Below are 20,447 nucleotides of genomic sequence, written 5' to 3'. Positions count from 1 at the left end.
AAACAAAACAAAACACCATACACATTAACAAAGCAAAATGGGATGAAAAAAATATACCCTAAAACTTTCAAATGGCAGCATTCTTCAGTAGCAAAACTGCCTGAACAAACCACTCCAAATGCACTATATGTCTGTTCAACCTGTAGCAAGACTATTCGGTACGGCAAATTAACATTTGGACTATCATGCCAAAAATTATTTTGATTTCTATTTAAGCTTTTTGTGGACCAATAAATAACATCTCCTGCTGTTAACACACCTCAGAAAAGAAGGGAGGGTATCAAATGTACCAATCATTTCCTTTCATTAACTGTATTAGATAAAATTACTCTCCACAGTGTTTTGGAAGAACAGTGAATATACAAAAATCTTCAGAAGATAATTTTACTTTATCTCATGGTCCAATTGGTAACTTCAGAAAAAGTTCAAATGAATACTTATTATTTTGGTCTGGCATGTCTCGATATTTATTCATGAAGTTGTACATGCTCCTTTGACTGCATCTTCCTACAGGACAATAATGGTCTTCTATGCTATGGGTCGGACCGACTCGATGGCACTTAACAACAACAACAACAAATTCTGATCATGATTAATCTCATTCACTGGTTTAAAAAGTGGGCAACATGATTAATCAATGGATAGTGAAAGATTATTATCTATTAAAATGATACTTAAGAAAGAGACAGTGATTATTTATACCTCATTGTTAATATAAAAGATCATTCTATAATTCTATGTACAATGATCCATTTAAATTCCTTGGAAAGGTTTGTGGTGCTCCCAATAAGCATTTTCAGATCATGACATTTTAATTCAACCTTTATTCTACACTTGCTTTAAATGACAGGATAAGGAAAGATCTGCATTTCAATATAGAAGCTGTGCAAAGCTTTTATATTCTAAGGATACTAAACTTTGAAAGAAAAATGTGAGAATCATAAAACACTGCATTCGATCTTTGAAAATTATAAAATTATAGTAGAAACATAAAATCCTAAAATTTTAGCAATGTTAATTCTAGGTTAGAAAAGTCGATATGAAAAGAAATTATTTTAAATTTTGGAAGAACCTGGAAGACTCCTTGTTGTTGTTATTTTTGTTAAATCCCACCGAGTCACTTCTGACTCATAGTGACCCTTATCTACCATAAATAAACTCTGGAAGCACTGTAGGATGAGCATAGGGCTTCTAATCCAAAGGTCATCAGCGCAAACCCATTGGTCACTCCTCTTTCTGATTCCATAAAGATGTACACCCTCTGAAACTCTATACAAGATAACTATGAGTCAGAATTGACTAGATTGCAATGGGTTTTTGGTTGGTATTTACCTTAGACTTGTTTTGGAAATACAAGAGGGGAGTAAAAGTTCCTGAACACTTGTTGTTATTGTCAAGTGCCAAAGAGTTAATTTTTGACTCACAGGGACCCTGTACAGGGCTCCTAAACGAGGCTGGTGAGTTTGAACTGCCGACCTTGTGGTCCAGTATTATATACAATGTATTATACATTACTGTTTAAGAGTAGAAATACAGATTTTCATACTAAAATTTCATAATTCAAACTCAAATAATGAGGACATTTTAAATGTCACCTACATTATAATGACCTACTTATAGAACTAAGGAGCTCTGGTAGCGTAGTAGTTACGAGTCAGGCTGCTAACCTCAAGGTCAGCAGTTCAAAACTATTAGCTGTTCTGTGGGAGAAAGATGAGGCTTTCTGCTCCAGTAAAGATGTGCAGTCTCGGAAACCCTGTACAGGGTCGCTAAGTCGGAACCACTCCACAGCATACCACCATCACCACCATTTATAGAACTAATAACATAGTAGCCAATTGTTGTTAAGTGCGGTCAAGTACACTTCAACTCATAGCAATCTTGTTTACGGTTGCTGAGAAGCAGCTGGAGGGTTTGAATTGTGGACCTTGTGGTCCACAGTCCAGCGCTGATCCTACAGTGCCACACCGGGAGCCCATTGTATCTAACAGTCTAAATCAAACAGTATTGTTGCTCCTGTTAGTTAGGTGCCATCAAGTTACCGACTCATAGCGACCCTATGCATAAGAGAACAAAACACTGCCCGATCCTGGGCCAACCTCACAATTGTTGCCATGCTTAAACTCACTGATGCTGCCACTTTACCAATCTATCTCGTTGGAGGTCTTCCTCTTTTTCTCTGACCCTCTATCTTACCAAACATGATATCCTTCTCCAGCATCTGGTCCCTCCTGACAATATGTCTGAAGAATGAGAGATGAAGTCTGGCCATTCTGGCTTCCAAGGAGCACTCTGGCTGTACTTCTTCCAACACAGATCTGTTGGTTCTTTTGGCAGCCCATGACACTTTCAATATTCTCCTCTAACACCGTAACTCCAAAGCATTAATTCTGCTATGGTCTGTCTTCCTTATTCACTGTCCAGATTTGCATGCATATGAGGTGATTGAACATACCATGGCTTGGGTCAGGTGCACCTTAGTCCTCAAGCTGACATCCTTGCTCATCAACACTTTAAAAAGGTCTTATGCAATAGATTTGCCTCATGCAATATGTCGTTTGATTTCTTGGCTACTGCTTCCATGAGTGTTGATGGCTGATCCATGAACAATGAAGTGTCTGACAACTTCAATCTTTTCTCTATTGATAATAGTGTTTCTATCTAAGTCACAATAGTTGGCAAAGACACATGAAACATTGTCTGCAAAGATTCACCCAAAAGTACATCACATCATTGTTTATGTTGTTGTTGTTGTTGTTATGTGCCGTGGAGTTGGTTCCAACTCATAGCGACCCTGTACAGGGTTTCCAAGGATGTAAAAATCTTTATGGGAGCAGAAAGTCTCATCTTGCTCCCATGGAACACCCAGTAGTTTCGAACTGCTGACTCAGAGGTTAGCAGTCCGATTGTTTATAAGGCCTATACATATTTTTTTATTTTCAACTAAGTGGTAATAAACTGTTCAGCGTGCATTAATTTGCTAGCTAAAATAAAATGGCAAAGACTTGGTGTGCTTTTTGTATACTAAATTAACATTAGTATTTCAAAATCATTAAGTAAATTCATGGCACAAGAACTGGCTAATTCATTACACAATAAATCTTCATAGCATAAAGTTGTTAAGTGCCACGAAGTCATTTCAACTCATAGCAACCCTGTAAGTGTTTGAGGAGTGGCTGGTGAGATTGAACCAATGATCTTGCAGTTCAAACTAACCTTATGTCTACTGCTTTTCCTACAACACCACAACAGGGCTCCAGTAAGCACTGATCCCAATACTCTCCCAGATACAGTAATAAAAATTGTGTTATTGGCATTTCTGTGCTATCTCAAGATATATTTCACCTATGAGCTACAATCATTTTTTTTTTTTAATTTCATTGTGTTTTGAAAAACATAGAAGAGAGTAGTCTTAAAAGAACAACCTGTTCATTCAGAATGGGATTGTGTAGTGAATAGCCCATAAACTTTGTTGCCTAGCAACCAGCTAGCTAGGTGGGGACACAAGTTAAGCCCTTCAGAAACATCCCTGAGGACCTGGGAACTTCAACCTAGGTGCTGGCAGATGACATTTACAGCACACTCTCTCACACTGCTTGCAGGTAAGCCTTGATTACTTGGTGCTTGATCCTCAAATGCTTACTTCTTCTGTGTGATGTCCCTCTCATGTTTGTCCAATAAAGTGGGAAAATAAACAGGGCCACATCCGTCTGTGGTACCCAGTTCCACTATGGATCTGTCTGCTTGAACACTTGCCTAAGCACACCACTCCATGTGCTACTATGGGAACAGGGAACTTGAGTATCTACTTCTGAGCTCAGCCCATACAGAGCACATGCTTGCTGGCCTCTTCACTCTTAGCCCTTTGTTCAACACATACGCGGTGGGCACATTCTAGACTATGAAAACAATTGAGTTGATTTTACAGACTGATTAAAAATTTACCACTATGATATTGGGACAACCCTAGTTAAAAATCTATACTGAAAATAATTAGTTTTCAGGTCAGTGTATTAGAATGTCCTATTTAGACATTATCTTGGCCCCGGATCAGACAGTGTTTCGTTCTGCTGTGCATAAGGTGAGTTGGTATCGACTTGATGGAACCTAACAACAGCAACAAGGCAAAAACAAAATAATGAGATTGGAAGGTGACAGACTAGAAGTTCACTAATACACAGTTACCTAAAAAATCTAAAAAAAAACACACAAAAAACACCAAAACAACACTGCCACCAAGTCGATTTTTACTCATAGCAACTCTATTATGAGATTACCTCGTCTTTCTCCCTCAGTGGGTTTGAACTGACAACCTTATGGTTATCAGTCCTGTGCTTATCCTACAGCACCACTAAGGCTCCTTGTTGTTGTTGTTAAGTGCCGTTGAGTCGGTTCTGACCCACAACGACCCAGAATAAGGTTTTCAAGGACCCGCTGGTGAGCTTGAACCACAGAACTTGCAGTTCAAAAGGCTTTGCAGTCTGGTCCATTAACCCCCACAGCACTTTCCTTATATTATTGTCACTATTTTTTGCAAACAGAGGTAGAGAATAGAATGGGGTCTTCAAGAATGGCTAAGAAGTTAAGATTGAAAAATAAGTGTAATGTTTTATGGTTAAATGTTCTGGGAGGGATTATAAGTAATATTTTCTCTACACATGGAGAATGCGAGATTATCCCCTACAAAATATAAATATGATTAACACAATTATTAATTTTGCAACCTGAATCTATTATTTTGAATGACATTCTTATGTCGTTAAAGTAAGTAATTCAATGAGTTACCACTGAAAAATCATAGTGATAATTCAGCTACTCTTATAGAACTCTTGGAAAGACACCTGAGGATCTTGTTCCATTTTTGATTCAACAAAGAACTGACATGCCAAGCTAACAATAATCGGTAATTGAGCAAGATATACGACGCTCTATTTTAATCCTCATTATCTTTTTTAGAGGATGAGTAGTAATTTCAGCTATAAATTCTGCTTGATTTACTATTTTCAGTACATTTTCCTTTCCTTTTTAAAAAAAAAAAAACAAAAAAAAAATCCTCATCAATATTCTAAAAGAAGATGAATGAGATTAAATGATAAATTTGAAGCTTCATGTGTTTGCCCATCACAAAAAACTGAAGAAATGGATATAGATTTTGTGGTCAGTTTATGACAGCCTTTGGCAATCGAAGTTGAAGAAAAGAGACCAATTAATATTAGTTGCAGGTGTGGAGGTAAGTAGAAGGCCACTCTGCCAGGAAAGACAATGGGCAAAGATACATAATTAACTCTGAGAATCAAGCAAGCACCAGAAGATAGGTCAACATTTCTAAATCTAAGTTACTTACAGTAACTGCTAAGTATTTCTGACATTCACAGCTTTTTGATTCTACAACTGTATGCTGAAAATTCTCCCAAGTCTCAACCCAATTCTGACTCACACTGACCTGTAGGACAGACTAGAACTTGCTGTAGGATATTTCAAGGTTCTAAATCTTGGCTGAAGCACACAGCCTCATCTTTCTCCTACAGAATGTCTGGTGGATTTGTACCGTTGACCTTTAGGTCAGTAGCCCAATTCTTAATCCAATGCATGAGTAGGACTTCTTTCTACAAGTCTTTTTGTTGTTAAATGCCACTGAGTCAATTTTGATGCGCAGCTACAAAGTATAGGTTTTCCAAGGAGAAGGTGGTGGGCTATCTGCCCTTGCACAGTTCTATAACAAAAGAGGGACAGTAGTTAATCTTACATTTCAGGAACAGAGGACCCTAGGACCATCAAGAGAGAAGAGCATGAGCGGAACCTGGAACCCTAACCAGACACCAGAAATGGAGGCAGAGGTGATGGTATGGAAAAACAGAGTTGCTGAGGACTCTGAACTCACGGAAAGCGAAATGCTGTGTGCTGGTGGGCAGGAGGCTGGAATGCAGAAAGTGACCTTTGGTTGTTTAAATGATTATATATGCCTGAGTGGTTTGGTGTACATGTTTAAATGAAGAAAAAGAAGAAAATACTAATAAATGATGATGCATGGAGGGGACTGTAATCATTGCAATGAAACAAAGCACGATGAGTACAAAATTGTTCTCTCATGTAAACGATCACTCAGGTCACAATAAAAGCTTTTTAAAAACTTCTATACCTGCTTTTTTATATTGATAATAATGATAGAAACAGAACTTTGCATTACAGGGTAGTACTTTTCTGCCTTTTGAAAAGAAGTCACATGGAAACATTTACATGATCACAAGTGTGGTGTTGGTTATCTGTAAGTACCCTGGGAAGAACAGTGGCCTGAGAAAGAATCCACATAATAGTACTCTGCAGTTTTATGAAAGTTGATGAATTTCAGTAAATACCCTTTGCCAACCACACTCATTTGATCTCTTATCAATTCTCACCTAGATTTTGTGCTTCCTACATTGGTACTTTCTGGCCCAGTCTCCACTTAGCCTCCAGAACAAATCTTTTGGAAACATCCATGTAATCTTAGTACACAAGGACATTTAAATTATTACCTTTGCTTATATAAAGAGTCCTGGCGTGGTGCTATAGGATCAACGCTAGACTGCTAACCACAATGTCGGAGGTTCAAACCCACCAGCTGCCTTTTGGAAATCCGATACAGGGTTGTTATGAGTAGAAACTGACTCAACAGTGCTTAACAATAGCAACATGTGTATAAATCCTCTGCTAGAAATACTTGATATTTGCCTATCTTATAACTCTTAATTTTTTTTTTTTTTTCACATGAGTCACTTTAATTACAGGTGGTACAGAATTCTGGGCCTAGCAAAGATTCAAGAGCAGCTCTGGCAGGATGCTGGCCTGGGTTTATGACCACACAGCTAAGACAGGACTAAAGAGATGGACCACTGTAGGAGTTCTGTTTTCTCTTACAAAAGTTTATTCTTAAATGTGCAACAGTTCCAAGATAATACTTCAATCTAACTATTCATGGCACGAGATGTTCTAGCAGGAAATTCAAATGTTTAAACAGAAATGGAATCAAGGGTCGCCATTGCCTCAGTCACAATTAATAGCTTATTTTTTGCCAGATTACTTAATTCCACCTGTGACCAGGGGGGCCCTTCCCATGGCCTTTGCTTTTAGCTTATCAAGTTTCTTCTGCTCTTCTTTCTGTTTCTGCATTAAAGCCTTATCTTCCTCATCCATTTCCTTCTTTTTCTTTGGTTGTTTCAGGGGCTTCTTGTTACCTTCACAGCATGACATGGCAGGCACACTTCCCCAGACCTGCCACCAAAAGCAGAGCTCCGACCCCCAAAGCCAGTGTGCCTACACTACCACTTGGGTCTCCTGGTGGTGGTGGCTGTGTGCCGTGGAGTCGGTTCTGACTCATAGTGACCCTGTACAGGGTTTTTGAGGCTGTAAATCTTTACAGGAGCAGAACGCCTCATCTTTCTCCCATAGAACAGATGGTAGTTTCGAACTGCTGACCTTGTGGTTCGCAGCCTGATTCATAACCACTATGCTACCAGAGCTCCTTACTTAGGTCTCCTAAGTCTCTTTTAAAGGTTTACTTAATGGAAGACATCTCATTCCTTGTTCCCTCCAGAATAAGGACCTTCCTCTGTGTTCTGGAGTTCTGGTGTGGCATTGTGAGATAATGAGCCAGACTGCAAAGCCATTTGAACTACAAGCTCGGTGGTTCAAGCTCACCAGTCGCTCCTTGGAATCCCTATTCAGGGTCGCTATGGGTCGGAACCGACTCGATGGCACGTAACATCAAACAACAACTCTGTGTTCTAACTAGGGAGCCTCATATTGTTCCTTGTTTTCAGTGTCATATCCCCAAAATGCTTTCTTTTTCATGTTTTGTGGAAGTCAAGCTGATGTTACATCCATTTAGGAAATTTCTATTCATTTTTTAGTCAAATACTTTTATTTCTTCAGGATTGACTTTAGTATTCCCTTCACACAGCTTTTTGAGTCTTCTGCAATCAAAAGCTGAAAACTCTAAGATTCCCTAAAATGAAAGTATTTCTTTTTTCTTTTTTTTAATCAACACCTGGCTTTGACATTCATAATAACTATAGTAACAACTTTTCAGCATCGAGTGGTTCTTTCCTATTTTTGATAAATGTCACAAATTTGCATCATCACATTCATCTTCTATAAATATCGTTTTCTGTAAATCCACTGGTAACAGAAGTAGCTTGAGAAAAAAAAGCACAGTAGAGCTTCGTAGTGTTCAATGCTCTATCTCTGTGGATTGTGTTTTGTTATGTCTCTCTCTTTAAAGATAGATAGATAGATAGATAGATAGATAGATAGATAGATAGATAGATAGATAATCTCCTGGAGTTCTGGAGTGGCGCTGTGGGCTAATGCACCAGACTGCAAAGCTGTTTGAACTGCAAGGTTGGTGATTCAAGGTCACCAGCTGCTCCTTAGAAACCCTATACAGGGTCACTATGGGTTGGAATCGACTCAATGGCATGTCACAACTATATATATATATATATATAGTTTTTTTTTTTTTTTTTTTTTTTTGCCAATTCAAATTTCAAACTCTTGGCCACCAAATCAATTCCAACTTTATGGAAGCAGAAAGATTCACCTTTCTCCTATGGAGCAGCTGGTGGGTTTGAACTGGCAACCATACGTTTAGTACTTCAGTGTTTATCCTACAGCAGCCCCAGGGTTCCTTCATTTTTAATGCCAGACTTCTAAAATGAAGAAGTCAATGGGTCAAAATGAATCCGATGACAACTGACTGGGTTTGGGGACTTATTTAGGTTTAAAAGGTACATGTGCATGAACATTTCCACTATTTAAAAATAATCTGATGCATTCTCTGCCCAACAAGCATACTATGGATTAATGCCTACATGGGACATTGCAAAAACTGTTTTCTTTGTAAAGTAATCATCAAAATGAACACAATCTATTCTAGTTTAATCATTTTGCCTATGACTTCTTTCTTTCTTAATTGATTTTCTAGTTAGAGACTGGAGCACAGTGGCTCCATAGGATAACCACTGGACTGTGAATTAAAAGGTCAGCAGTTCAAGGTCATCCCAAAGAAAGATGAGGCTTTCTGCTTCTGCAAAGATTTAAAGCCTCAGCAATCCTATGAGTTGGACTTGACTAGAGGGCCCTTGACAACAATAACAACAACTAGTTATGAAGTTTAACACAGTATTAGAGCAGATATAATAATAGCCTTGTGTGCAGTAATTAGCAAATAAGAACTTTTTTAAAGAAGATGTGTGCCATTTGCAAACATAAGAGATAACCATAACTGGCAACTTGTGTCAGAGCAGACCAAAAACAGTTTTTACATATGTATATAGGGGAAAAATACAAAACTGTTGGTATTTAGTATTTAACTACGTCTCTCTATACTTTCTTAAAAACATTTTTTTCTTAAATTTTATTTTTGGTAAAAATATACACAGCAGGACCTGCTCCCATTCCACAGTTTCCAGTCAATCATAAATGGCATTGGTTACCTTCTACGCATTGTGTCAATAGTCTTGCTATTTCTCTTCTGCTTCCATTTACTTAATCTCCTTGCCCTCCATCCCAATCTTCTCAGCTGTTCTTTAAAATAGCTGTCAACACGTATATTGATAACCAACACAGGAGTTGATAACGCCTGATTGTACCATCCTCACATATAAACTTTAGTGCACATGTGAAAGATTAAACCATTTCTGAGTTTAGCTGTAATTTTTTCTTTGGTATCCCGATCAGAAATTCACAAGGAATACTGTTGGCAGGCACCCAATTGAGTTCAACAATCTTTAGGACATTATATCCTTAAAACAAGTAACTAAATCTGCTTTGTTGTCTAACTCTCTGTACCTGAAAACCACAGACTAGCAACATCAGTATCACATGGGAGTTTATAACAAATACAGGGTATCAGCCAGGACCCAGGCTAAAACTACTAAATTAAAAAATTGCATTTGAACAAGTTCACCCAAGTGATTTGTAAGTGTACTAATATTTAAGAAACATTGGTGTACCTCACAATAAATACTTAATATGATTTGGATCATGGAACTACACTTATATAATCCACAAAGTCTGTCTTTAAAAGTCTCTTCTTTGCCATCCAGGTGTTTAATAAAACAAATACATAATTTAAAAAAATCATATTCTACAATCCTTTTCATAAACACATTCATTGTCCCAAGAGAAAGAATCTAACACTTCCAAATATTACACAAGACAAAGGAGCTCTGGTAGCGTAGTGGTTATGAATCGGGCTGTGAGCCGCAAGGTCAGCAGTTGGAAACTACCAGTGGTTCTGCGGGAGAAAGATGAGGCGGTCTGCTCCCGTAAAGATTTACAGCCTCGGAAACCCGGTGTAAGGTCACTATGAGTCGGAAGCGACTCCACGGCACTTAACAACAACAGACAACAGGAAGTAAAGACAACATATTTGGTTGTGTGTTACAATGATTTCGTAATTTCTATACAGTTGCGAGTTCAGATGCTATCCCATAAGAATAGACAATCTGATGTCACTGAACTTTATGCAACATTTGTAATTCTCACCAAACGTTGCTTTCCATTGTCTTGAAAGGAAATCTGGGTTGAAAGAGCTGCCTACCAGAAAATGCTGGGGCGACAGCAAGGAGAAGCTACATGAGTTGAGCTGCTCTTCATGCATCATTCACTGGAGTCATGGACTACACTGTGGACTGCTGCTTATAGGTATTACCTATCTCTAAGTCTTTATAGGAGCCCTGTTGGTGCTGTGGATTAGAAGCTGGACTGCCAACTGCAAGGTCATGTGGTTCAAACTTACCAGCCACTTGTTGAGAGCAAAAGGAGACGTTGTGCTCACATAAAGTTTTATAGTCTCAGAAACCCCATATAATGAGACTTAACATTACAATGAGTCAGAATCAACTCAAGTACAGTAGATTTTGAGTAACCCTTTGTATTTCTCAAATTAATTATTCAAAGTAGCAGAGTTAGAAAATGTTTTATGGCATTTTAATATCTACTAACCCAAAGCATGGTGTGGCACCAGACTGAAAAGCCATTTGAACTGCAAGGTTGGCAGTTCGAAATCACCAGCTGCTCCCCAGAAATCCTATACAGGGTTGTTATGGGTTGGAATCGACCCGATGGCACTTAACAACAACAATCACAAGCATAGAGTCCTGGAGTGGTGCTGCAGGACAATGCTCTGGACCGCAAGATTGGTTTGAACCATAAGTTTGGAGGTTCAAACTCACCACCTGCTCCTTGGAAACACTATACAGCCAGGATCACTATGAGTCAGAACCAACTCCACGTCACTTAATAATAATAACAAAAATCACAGGCATATAGGCTCCTGGTGTGGCACTGTAGGATCAGTACTAGACTTTGAACCACAAGGTCAGCAGTTCAAACCTATCAGCTGCTCCTTGGAAATCCTTACACAGGGTCGCTGTCAGAATCAACTGGACAGCACCTAACAACAGCAACAACAATAACAAACATTGGAGTCTTCCTGTCGTACTATGGGATAAGCACTGGAGTACTAATCAACGTTGGTGGTTCGGACCTATCAGTTGCTACTCAGAAACAGGTTTATAGAAACCCTATGAGTTTGTACAGATGCAACAGCCCTTAATAACAACAATCACAAGTTCAAAACCACCATCCACACCCAGGAGAAAGATCTGCTTCTGTACATTATCTTCCTGTGGAGGAGCGGCTGGGCTCAAACTTCTCACCTGACCATTTGGTTAGCAGTTCAGTATTAGAAATCCCATGGGGACATGTTACTCTGTCCTAAAGTGTCACTATAAGGTCACTACTGTCAGAATTGGCCTAAGGGCCTTGGGTTTGGGTTTTGAATTTCATCACAGGAAGTGAACATTGCTGATTCAGTGGTAAAATCCTTGCCTTCCATAGCGGAAACCCAGGTTCAACTTTGAGCAGTGTGCCTCCTGTACAGCCTCTAGCCATCCGCCAGTAGAGATCTGCATGTTGCTATGATACTGAACATGTTTCAGTGGAATGTCCAGACTGACAGACTAGGAAGAAAGTCCTGGCAATCTACTTCTGAAAATCAGCCAATGGAAATCCTATGGATCACAATGCAATGGTGAATCTGCAACCGATCAAGGGAGTGGGAGGGGCTGTGTAGTATTTTGCTTCATTGTGCATGGGGTCACCATTAGTCAGACACCAACCTGATAGCAGTTAACCACAATGAACAGAGGGAGGTGGATTTTTTCCCACTTGGCTAAGTGGTTTTGTATATATGCACACCAAAAGAGGGAATGAAAAGGGAATGATCTTACATAAATCACTTTTCAGGTCAGCAGGGATAAATGCCAATTTGGAGAGCTCTGGTAGCATAGTGATTACGTATCAGGCTTCAAACCTCAAGGTCAGCAGTTCAAAACTACCAGCTGCTCTGTGGGACAAAGATGAGGCTTTCTGCTCCTGTAAAGATTCACAGCCTCAGAAATGCTATACAGAGTCACTTTGAGTAGGAACCAACTCCATAGCACATAACAACAACAACAACAAGGTAGTCCTGGTGTGGTGCTGTGGGATAATGCACTGGGCCACAAGATCAGTTTGAACCTTAAGATCGGGAGTTGAAACTCACCAGCGCTCCTCGGAAACCCTATACAGGGTCGCCATGAGTCCAAAAAGACTCGAAGGCACTAACAACAACAATAAAAAGGGACACACAAATGGGCTCCAAAAAGTTTGTGTATCACTGAATTTCCCCAAGAACTGTTCTAAACCCCACAACAACACTGTAATACTTTCATGGAAAGAATATTAAAGAGAGAGAAAACAATAACAAAAACTTTAATTCAAAGAAGTCTTTAATAAGGATATATAATTTTACAATCTTTTAAGATCTGGTCTATGTGCAGAATTAGAAGGAAAATACTGTCACCAATTTAGACTAACAGTCTTTGTTCATTTCAGAATACATTTATGGCAATATGGTAACTATTCTATGCTCTTCTTTTGCTTTTTTTGAACTGAAAGCCGGATACAGAGTTTAGATAGTGGCAGAAATGAACAGGACTTGTACAAGAACGCCATTCAGAATCGTTTGTTTCATTCTCACTAGAAGACAAATGACTTTTATAAATAGCCCTACAACAAGCAGAAGGAGCTCTGGTAGCGTAGTGGTTATGAATTGTGTCTGTGAGCCTCAAGGTCAGCAGTTCAAAACTACCAGCTGTTCCTTGGGAGAAAGATGAGGCTTTCTGCTCCCATAAAGATTTACAGCCTCGGAAACCCTGTACAGGGTCTCCATGAGTCGGAACTGACTTCACGGCATATAACCACCACCACCACCTCAAGCAGAGCTATTGGATAAAATAATTCTGATTAATGGTAATGATGTGGGAAGCATCTAAAAGGAAAAAACAAATGAACCAACAAAAACCCCTTAGTCTTTCATGTTCATTGATTGTATTAAACAAAATAAATCAAAATGACTTATCTCCAAAAGATCAGAAAGATCTTCTTACAATGCACAGTACAGAATAGTCACACTATAACCATTTGGTTCCTGGCTTCCTTATTCCTCTTTAACTTACCCTGACCAAAGTGGCAGTGGTGTTCACAAGTATTCTTTCAGAACTAGGGCAAATACTCTTTTAGAGAAGTTTCAGAAATAAGTCTTTGTTTCCAACATAATTGTCAGTACCAAGATGTAACTTAGGAGAATTTAAAATCAGTTGCTACCAAGTAGACTCTAACTCACGGTGACATCATGAATGTCATAGTAGTCACAGTAGATCTGCACTCTAAGATTTTGAGTGACTTTTTTTTTTTTTAAGTTGCTCACCAGGCATTTCTTTCAAGGGGGTCTATGGTTGAACTCTTACCACCAACCTTTTGACTATCTTCTGATAGTGTTAACTGTTTGCACCACTCACCAAACTACTGGGAAATTAAACTCCCTAAAAATCTCCATTTGTCTCATAACAGAGTCCTGTTGTAGCCCTACAGATAAACATTGGACTGCTAACCACAAGGCCAGAGGTTCTATGTGTTGGAACCAGCCCGACTGCACTTAAACAATAACAACAACTCTCATAACCCCATAAAAGTAAATACATAAACCCTTAAAATAAAAGCACAGTTCTTGTTATTCAAATCTAGACTCTAGACAAATCCATTTCCACTTAGACTGCAATTGAGCATCACCCTCATCTTCTGGTGCTGGCATTGAGCACAATCATCATGTAACTAATGGTCCATTTGCATTTCTCTTTTACTAGAGGGAGAAAAGTCTAATTGGGAGCCAGATAGATTTGGGTTTGATTATCAACCTATTTAATCATTAATGAGAGACTTTAGGACAAATACTGGGATTAACAACACGACTATAAGGTCAGTGGTTTTAACTCACCAGCTGCTCCTCAGAAACCCTATGCAAGGTTGCTATGAGTCAGAACTGACTTGACGATACACAACAACAACAATATGTCTAAAACGGCACTCATTTCAAAAGTCAAATCAAGTGCTCAGTGAAGCTGGGGTTACAAACCTTACAAGATGTTGTGAGGACTAAGTGAGTAAAGGTACATAGAGCATCTGGGATGTCTTCTTGTTGCTGTTGTTGTTATGTGTCATGGAGTCAGCTCTAACCTGTTATTATCCTACAGTACCATTGCTACTGCTGCTGCTCGGCCATTGAGTCGTTACTGACTTATAGCGACTCTGTATAGGGTTTCCAAGACTGTAAACTTTTACTTCTTCCATGGAGAGGCTGGTGGATGCTAACTGCTATCCTTACAGTTAGCAGGCCAACCAACACATAACTCACTACGTTACCTGAACACCTCATAAAAACAGCCATCACCCATCTGTCCATGGAGGGCTTTCAGCAGAGCTTCCAGACTAAGACTAACCATCTGTGAAAATCAGTACATGAAAACCCTACGGATGACAATGTCCCAATCTGTAGCTCATCATGAGAATGACAAAGGACTGGGCAGTGTTTTGTTCCATTGGGCATGATGAGTCACCAAAAGTCTAGGGCCAACTCAATAGCAGGTAGCATTTGTCCATCAAGTTGTCCCTTCACCCATCTGTCCTCCTCCCATTTACTAATTCAAAACTACTCACAGTCTGTGGGCTCAGTTTGTTAAGGTTGAAAAAGCAAACTTGGCCCAGCAACAAAATTTGGGATAAAATAACAACTACAATTATATTTTAAGGGAAGTTAATGCATGTCTGTGTCAGAGCAAAGGGATCTTCTATATTAAAAGTGACTTAGGAAAAGTTAGCACCCCACAGAGTTCACAGAATCCTAGAAACCTGTGTTTGCCCTTTCAATCTCAGTAGGGAACTAGTGCTAAACAGATGCTAAAAGCCCCTGCTTCTGTTCAGGACTCCTTTCTTAATGTTGCACCCAAGCTAAAGAGTGGTTCAGGAAATAATTATGCTGCCTACTCCAAGTTGCTATAACAACATAGTTGTCAAAATAGCAGGCCACTCTGCAGGTGTCAGATTAGCCTTTTCTAGATTATTAGATCACTTCTGCTCCTGACACATCTTCAGTGGCCTGTTAAGAGGGTAGGCTGGAGCAACCAGCTGAAGCAAATGGTCACACACTAGAAAAGGCTGAAGAGGAGAGTGTGGAGAATTGTGGTACTTCTTTCATATATATTTCAACAAACGCTGCTTCAGATCTGGAGATGAATCCACTCTATATAAGTAAACAGAATGATTCCTTGATACTATGTGTAGGACTAAGTAGTATCTGCTTGAAAAAAATTCAGTATTTCCGGGACAGTAAAAAAAGGGACCTCTTGGCACTGTTCACCTCTCATCTGTCAGTTTGTTTTGTTGTAGTGGATTGCTTGTTGCTCTGATACTGGAAGTGATGCAACAAGTATTTTAAATGGCAGCGGGGTCACCCATATTGGACAGGTTTCAGCAGGACTTCCAGACTAAGACAGACAAGGAAGAAGTAGAGTAGACTACTTCTGACTGTGTAATGACTGAAAACCTTCGGAATAACAGCAGAACACTGTCAGAGATAGTACCAGAAGATGAAAACATTACAGATACCATCAGAATATGGTTAGATATAGTTCTGGAAGATAAGTCACTTCAGTTGGAAGGCACTCAAAATAGAGCTGGAGAAGAGCTTCCTTCTCAAAGTTGAGTTGGTCTCAAGGATGTGAATGGTGTAAAGCTTTCAGGACCTTCATTTACTAATGGGGTACATACAGATCAAACTAAGAAACAGCTACAAATATCCTTTAATAATTAGAATGAGGAATTTAAAAAGCATCAATCTAAGAAAACTGGAAGTTGTCAAAAATGAAATGGAATATGTAAAGATTGATATCCTAGGCATTAGTGAGTAGAAATGGACTGGACCATTTTCATTCTGTTAGTCATATGATTTACTATGTTAGGAATAGCAAATTAAAGAGGAATGGTGATTCATTCATCATCCAAAAGAACATTTCAAGATTTACCTTTAAGTACCACGCTGTCTATGATGGGATACTATCCATATGCCTATAAGGAAGATGACTTAATACTACTATTTTTCATATTTGTGAACCAACCATTAATGCCAGTGATGATGATCTTGAGGAATTCTATCAACTTCTGTAGTGTGAAATTGACCAAACAAGGAATCAAGATGCATGGCCATTTACTGGTGATTGGAATGCAAAGGCTGGAAATAAACAGGAAGGACCATTAGTTGAAAAACATGGCCTTGGTGACAGAAATGATGCTGGTAATTGCATGACAGAATTTCACAAGACAAATGACTTATTCATGGCAAATACCTTTATTTAATTACATAAAATACAATTATATGTAGAAAGGAAAGAGACCCAAGATAAGCAAAGTACTGCTTAAGAAGAAGAATAAGGTTGGAAACCTCTCACTCCCAGACTTCAAAATTTACTACATGGCTACAGTGGTCAAAACAGCTTGGTACTGGTACAATGAAAGACACATTGATCAGTGGAACAAAATCGAGAATCCAGAAATTAAAATTAACCCATCTACATATAGCAAACTGATTTTTGACAAAGTACCTAAATATATCGCATGGGGAAGTGATAGTCACTTCAACAGATGGTGCTGGCAGAAATGGAAAGCGATAAGCAAAAGAATGAAACAAGACCTTCACCTCATGCCCTATACAAAAACCAACTCAACGTGGACTAAAGACTTAAATGTGAATCCCTTAATTATGAAGGCCATCAATGAAAAAATAGGGACAAATGTGAGGGCACTAATTCAGGGAATACACAGAGTACCAAAGATTTTGAAAAGTACATAAACAAAAGTAGACAAAATAGATGATTGGAACATGCTGAAAATTTAAAACTTATATGCATCAAAAGACTTCATCAGAAGAATAAAAAGGAAACCCACAGAATGGGGAAAAAATCTTTTGCAATGGCACATTAGACAAGGGATTCATTTCTAAAATATCTAGGCAACTACAACATCTCTACAAGAAAAAGACAAATCACCCAATTTAAAAATGGGTGCAGGACATGAACAGACACTTCATCAAGGAGGAGATCCAGGCAGCCAACAAATATATGAAGAAATGTTCACGATCACTAGCCATTAGAGAGATGCAAATCAAAACAACATTGAGATATCATCTCACATCAACAATAATAGCAAAGATCAAAAAGTAGAGGATAATAAATGCTGGCGGGGATGTAGAGACCGGGGTGCTCCTACATTGCTGGTGGGATTGCAAAATGGCCCAACTTCATTGGAAAGCAATACGGTGCTTCCTCAGAAGGTTGGAAATAGAAATACCTTATGATCCAGCAATTCCTCTACTTGGTATTTACCCACAAGAAATATTAACACGAGTAGACATATGCACACCAATGTTCATAGCAGCACTATTTACAATAGCAAAAAGATGGAGACAGTCTAAGTGCCCATCAACTGAAGAATGGATAAACAAACTGTGGTACATACACACAATGGAATATTATGCTACCTTGAAGAATAAAAAGGATGCTGCAAGGTACCACATAACGTGGATGAACCTTGAGGATATTATGTTGAGTGACATTAGTCAGTCACAAAAGGAGAAACACTGCATAGGACCACTACTGTAAAAGACTAAGAAAAAGAAACCACACTAAAGGGAAAGGAGGGGGTACTTTGCTGGTTACTGGGATGTGGGGGGTGGGGCGAGGGGAGGGTGCTAGGGAGGAGGGCAATACACAAGAAGGTGCAGAGGAATGGAAGAACAAAGTGGATGGGAGAACAATTAGGCAGGTTTCCATGAGCTAAGTGGGAGAGAGGTAAATAATGATGTATGCACAACCTGGGAACAACAGGGCTCTGGGATACATGGATTGAGACATGGTTGGAATGGGCAAAAGGGGGGAAATAATGTTAAGAGGCTTGGCTGTCTTTTGAATCTTGGTTTCTATGTCATACCATTATACAATAGACATTTAAGGGGGAGACAAAGGAATAGCCAGAAATATCACCATAGAAAGCTTGTAAGTCCATCTTCTGCTTATAACTGACTGGACCATCAAGGGGGAAGAGTAGAGAGCTGGACCCTACCCAGAGAAGCAGTGATGCCAGAGATGGAGGCAGACAGGATGATGATGGTGTGGACAGAAGGAGTGGCTGGGGACTCTGGACTCAGGGAGGGAGAGGGGCTGTGTGCTGGAGGCGGGGGGGCAGGCTTGCAGGGTATACCCTTTGGCTGGTTGATGATGCATGGAGGGGATTTTAACCATGGCAATGAAACAACATGCGATAGGATGAATGCAAAGCTAATGTTCTCCCATGTAAAATTAACTACTCCACACATTCTGTTACAGAACTTCTACCTTTACAGCTATGACAGTTGCAATTAGTCATGATAACAATCACTTACTATCAAATCCTAAGGATCTTATCCCCATTCCTTATCACCAGACATGTCTAGACAAGATGAAAACTATTCAGTGGGGATTCTACCTTGCACTACATACTGTTAAACTAAACTACCTCTTGAAAACTTGTAAGCAAGTCACTTCATGACTTTATAGACCCCTCTCTCCCTCCTCCCCCCATTTTAGGTAGCCAATGTCTAAGTTGCCCATCCCTATCAACCCATTATTCAGAGGGGATAGGACTGATACTTGATGTGTCTAACCTCTCTTGTTAAAGACATTTTCTTTCTTCCTGTAAGATGTTTTTGACATCATCCCACAACTCTTCTGGGCTTCAATCATTAGTGCCTAAAGCATCAAACCTGCTCTTGAGATGATGTCTAAATTCAGGTGGGATATATTCAAGGTCATACTTTAGCTCTTGTGGAGTAGTTTTAACTTACTTCAGCTTCAGCCTGAACTTGATGTTGTTTTAAGGTGTTACTGAGTTGGCTCCTACTCACAACAACCTATGCATAACTGAATATAACACTGTCCAGTCCTGTACCATCCTCCCAACTGTTACTAGCCTTGAGCTCATTGCTGTGGTCACTATGCCAATCCATCTCATTGGAGGTCTTCCTCTTCTTCACTGATCCTCCACACTGCCACATTACCAATCACAATGTCCTTCTCCAGACTCTAGTCCCTCATGATAATATATGCTAAGTATGAAAGACTAAGTCTCACCATGCTGGAGCATTCTGACTGTACTTCTTCCAACACAGTTGGGCTGTTAACTAGAAGGTCCATGGTTCAAGCTGACACTAGCAGCTCCATGGGAGAAAGGTTAAAGTCCATAAAGATTTATAGCCCCCAAAACCATACGGGCAGTTCCACTTTTCCTACAGGATCTCTATGTGTTGGAATGGACTCAACAACAGTTGGTATACGAATGATTTGGTCATGGTGTTTAGTCCCTCCTACCCAGTAACTTCCTTGAAGGAAGGGATTATGTTTAATTCTTTCCAACTTTGTGTTACTCTACCAGGTTTATGTTTGTTTGTTTTATGAATAAATGAACAAATGCATAATTAAAAGTCTAACTGGTTAGCAATTATATTTCTTAATGAATTAATATGATCTTTAAAAAAAAAAAATCCAAAAGCACTAGACTGGGCTGAGGGGACAATTTGTGTTGACACGGAAAATGGGCGCCTTAAAAGACATATATTCGTTAATGCATTGCAGTCACTCAGGTTATTTATCTACCTCAATCTGCGTGTTGTTGTCCTGTCCATCATCCATGAGAAGGTCCGAGAAGCCTCTAGGCTCTGTAGAATCAGGACCCAGGCTTGCTCGGTTCGTGTCGACCGCCTTGAGAAAGTCTAAGTTTCTTCTCCACCTGTGCCTGTCAACTTGTGAATACACTTCCACCTCATCCTCTGTTTGAGGGAAGGCCTGAGTCACTCCATATCGCCAATCTGTTTGAAAAAGAAATAAAATGGGTTACCATTTGTTATCTACTAGAGCTGAACAATAAATTCTCCTAGTCATGAGAAGAGGAAACTAATAACAGCAAAACCAGTTTAATTGTAATATTTAGAGCTGTTT

At 39.3% G+C, this 20,447-nt stretch overlaps 1 protein-coding gene across 2 annotated transcripts in view; it reads right to left on the bottom strand.

Annotated features, from left to right (window-relative positions):
* PLXDC2 (plexin domain containing 2) overlaps positions 1-20,447 on the bottom strand; it is a 613,486-nt gene that overhangs the window by 382,214 nt on the left and 210,825 nt on the right. For both annotated transcript variants that reach the window (XM_006869892.1, XM_006869891.1), the window contains exon 2: positions 20,106-20,317. In XM_006869892.1, coding sequence (XP_006869954.1) covers positions 20,106-20,317 — 212 coding nt within the window. The remainder of the gene's footprint in view (positions 1-20,105; positions 20,318-20,447) is intronic.

This window comes from Chrysochloris asiatica, unplaced genomic scaffold, assembly GCF_000296735.1.
Source record: "Chrysochloris asiatica unplaced genomic scaffold, ChrAsi1.0 scaffold00137, whole genome shotgun sequence".
NCBI lineage: Eukaryota > Metazoa > Chordata > Mammalia > Afrosoricida > Chrysochloridae > Chrysochloris > Chrysochloris asiatica.
This window is presented reverse-complemented; position numbering and strand designations above follow the sequence as displayed.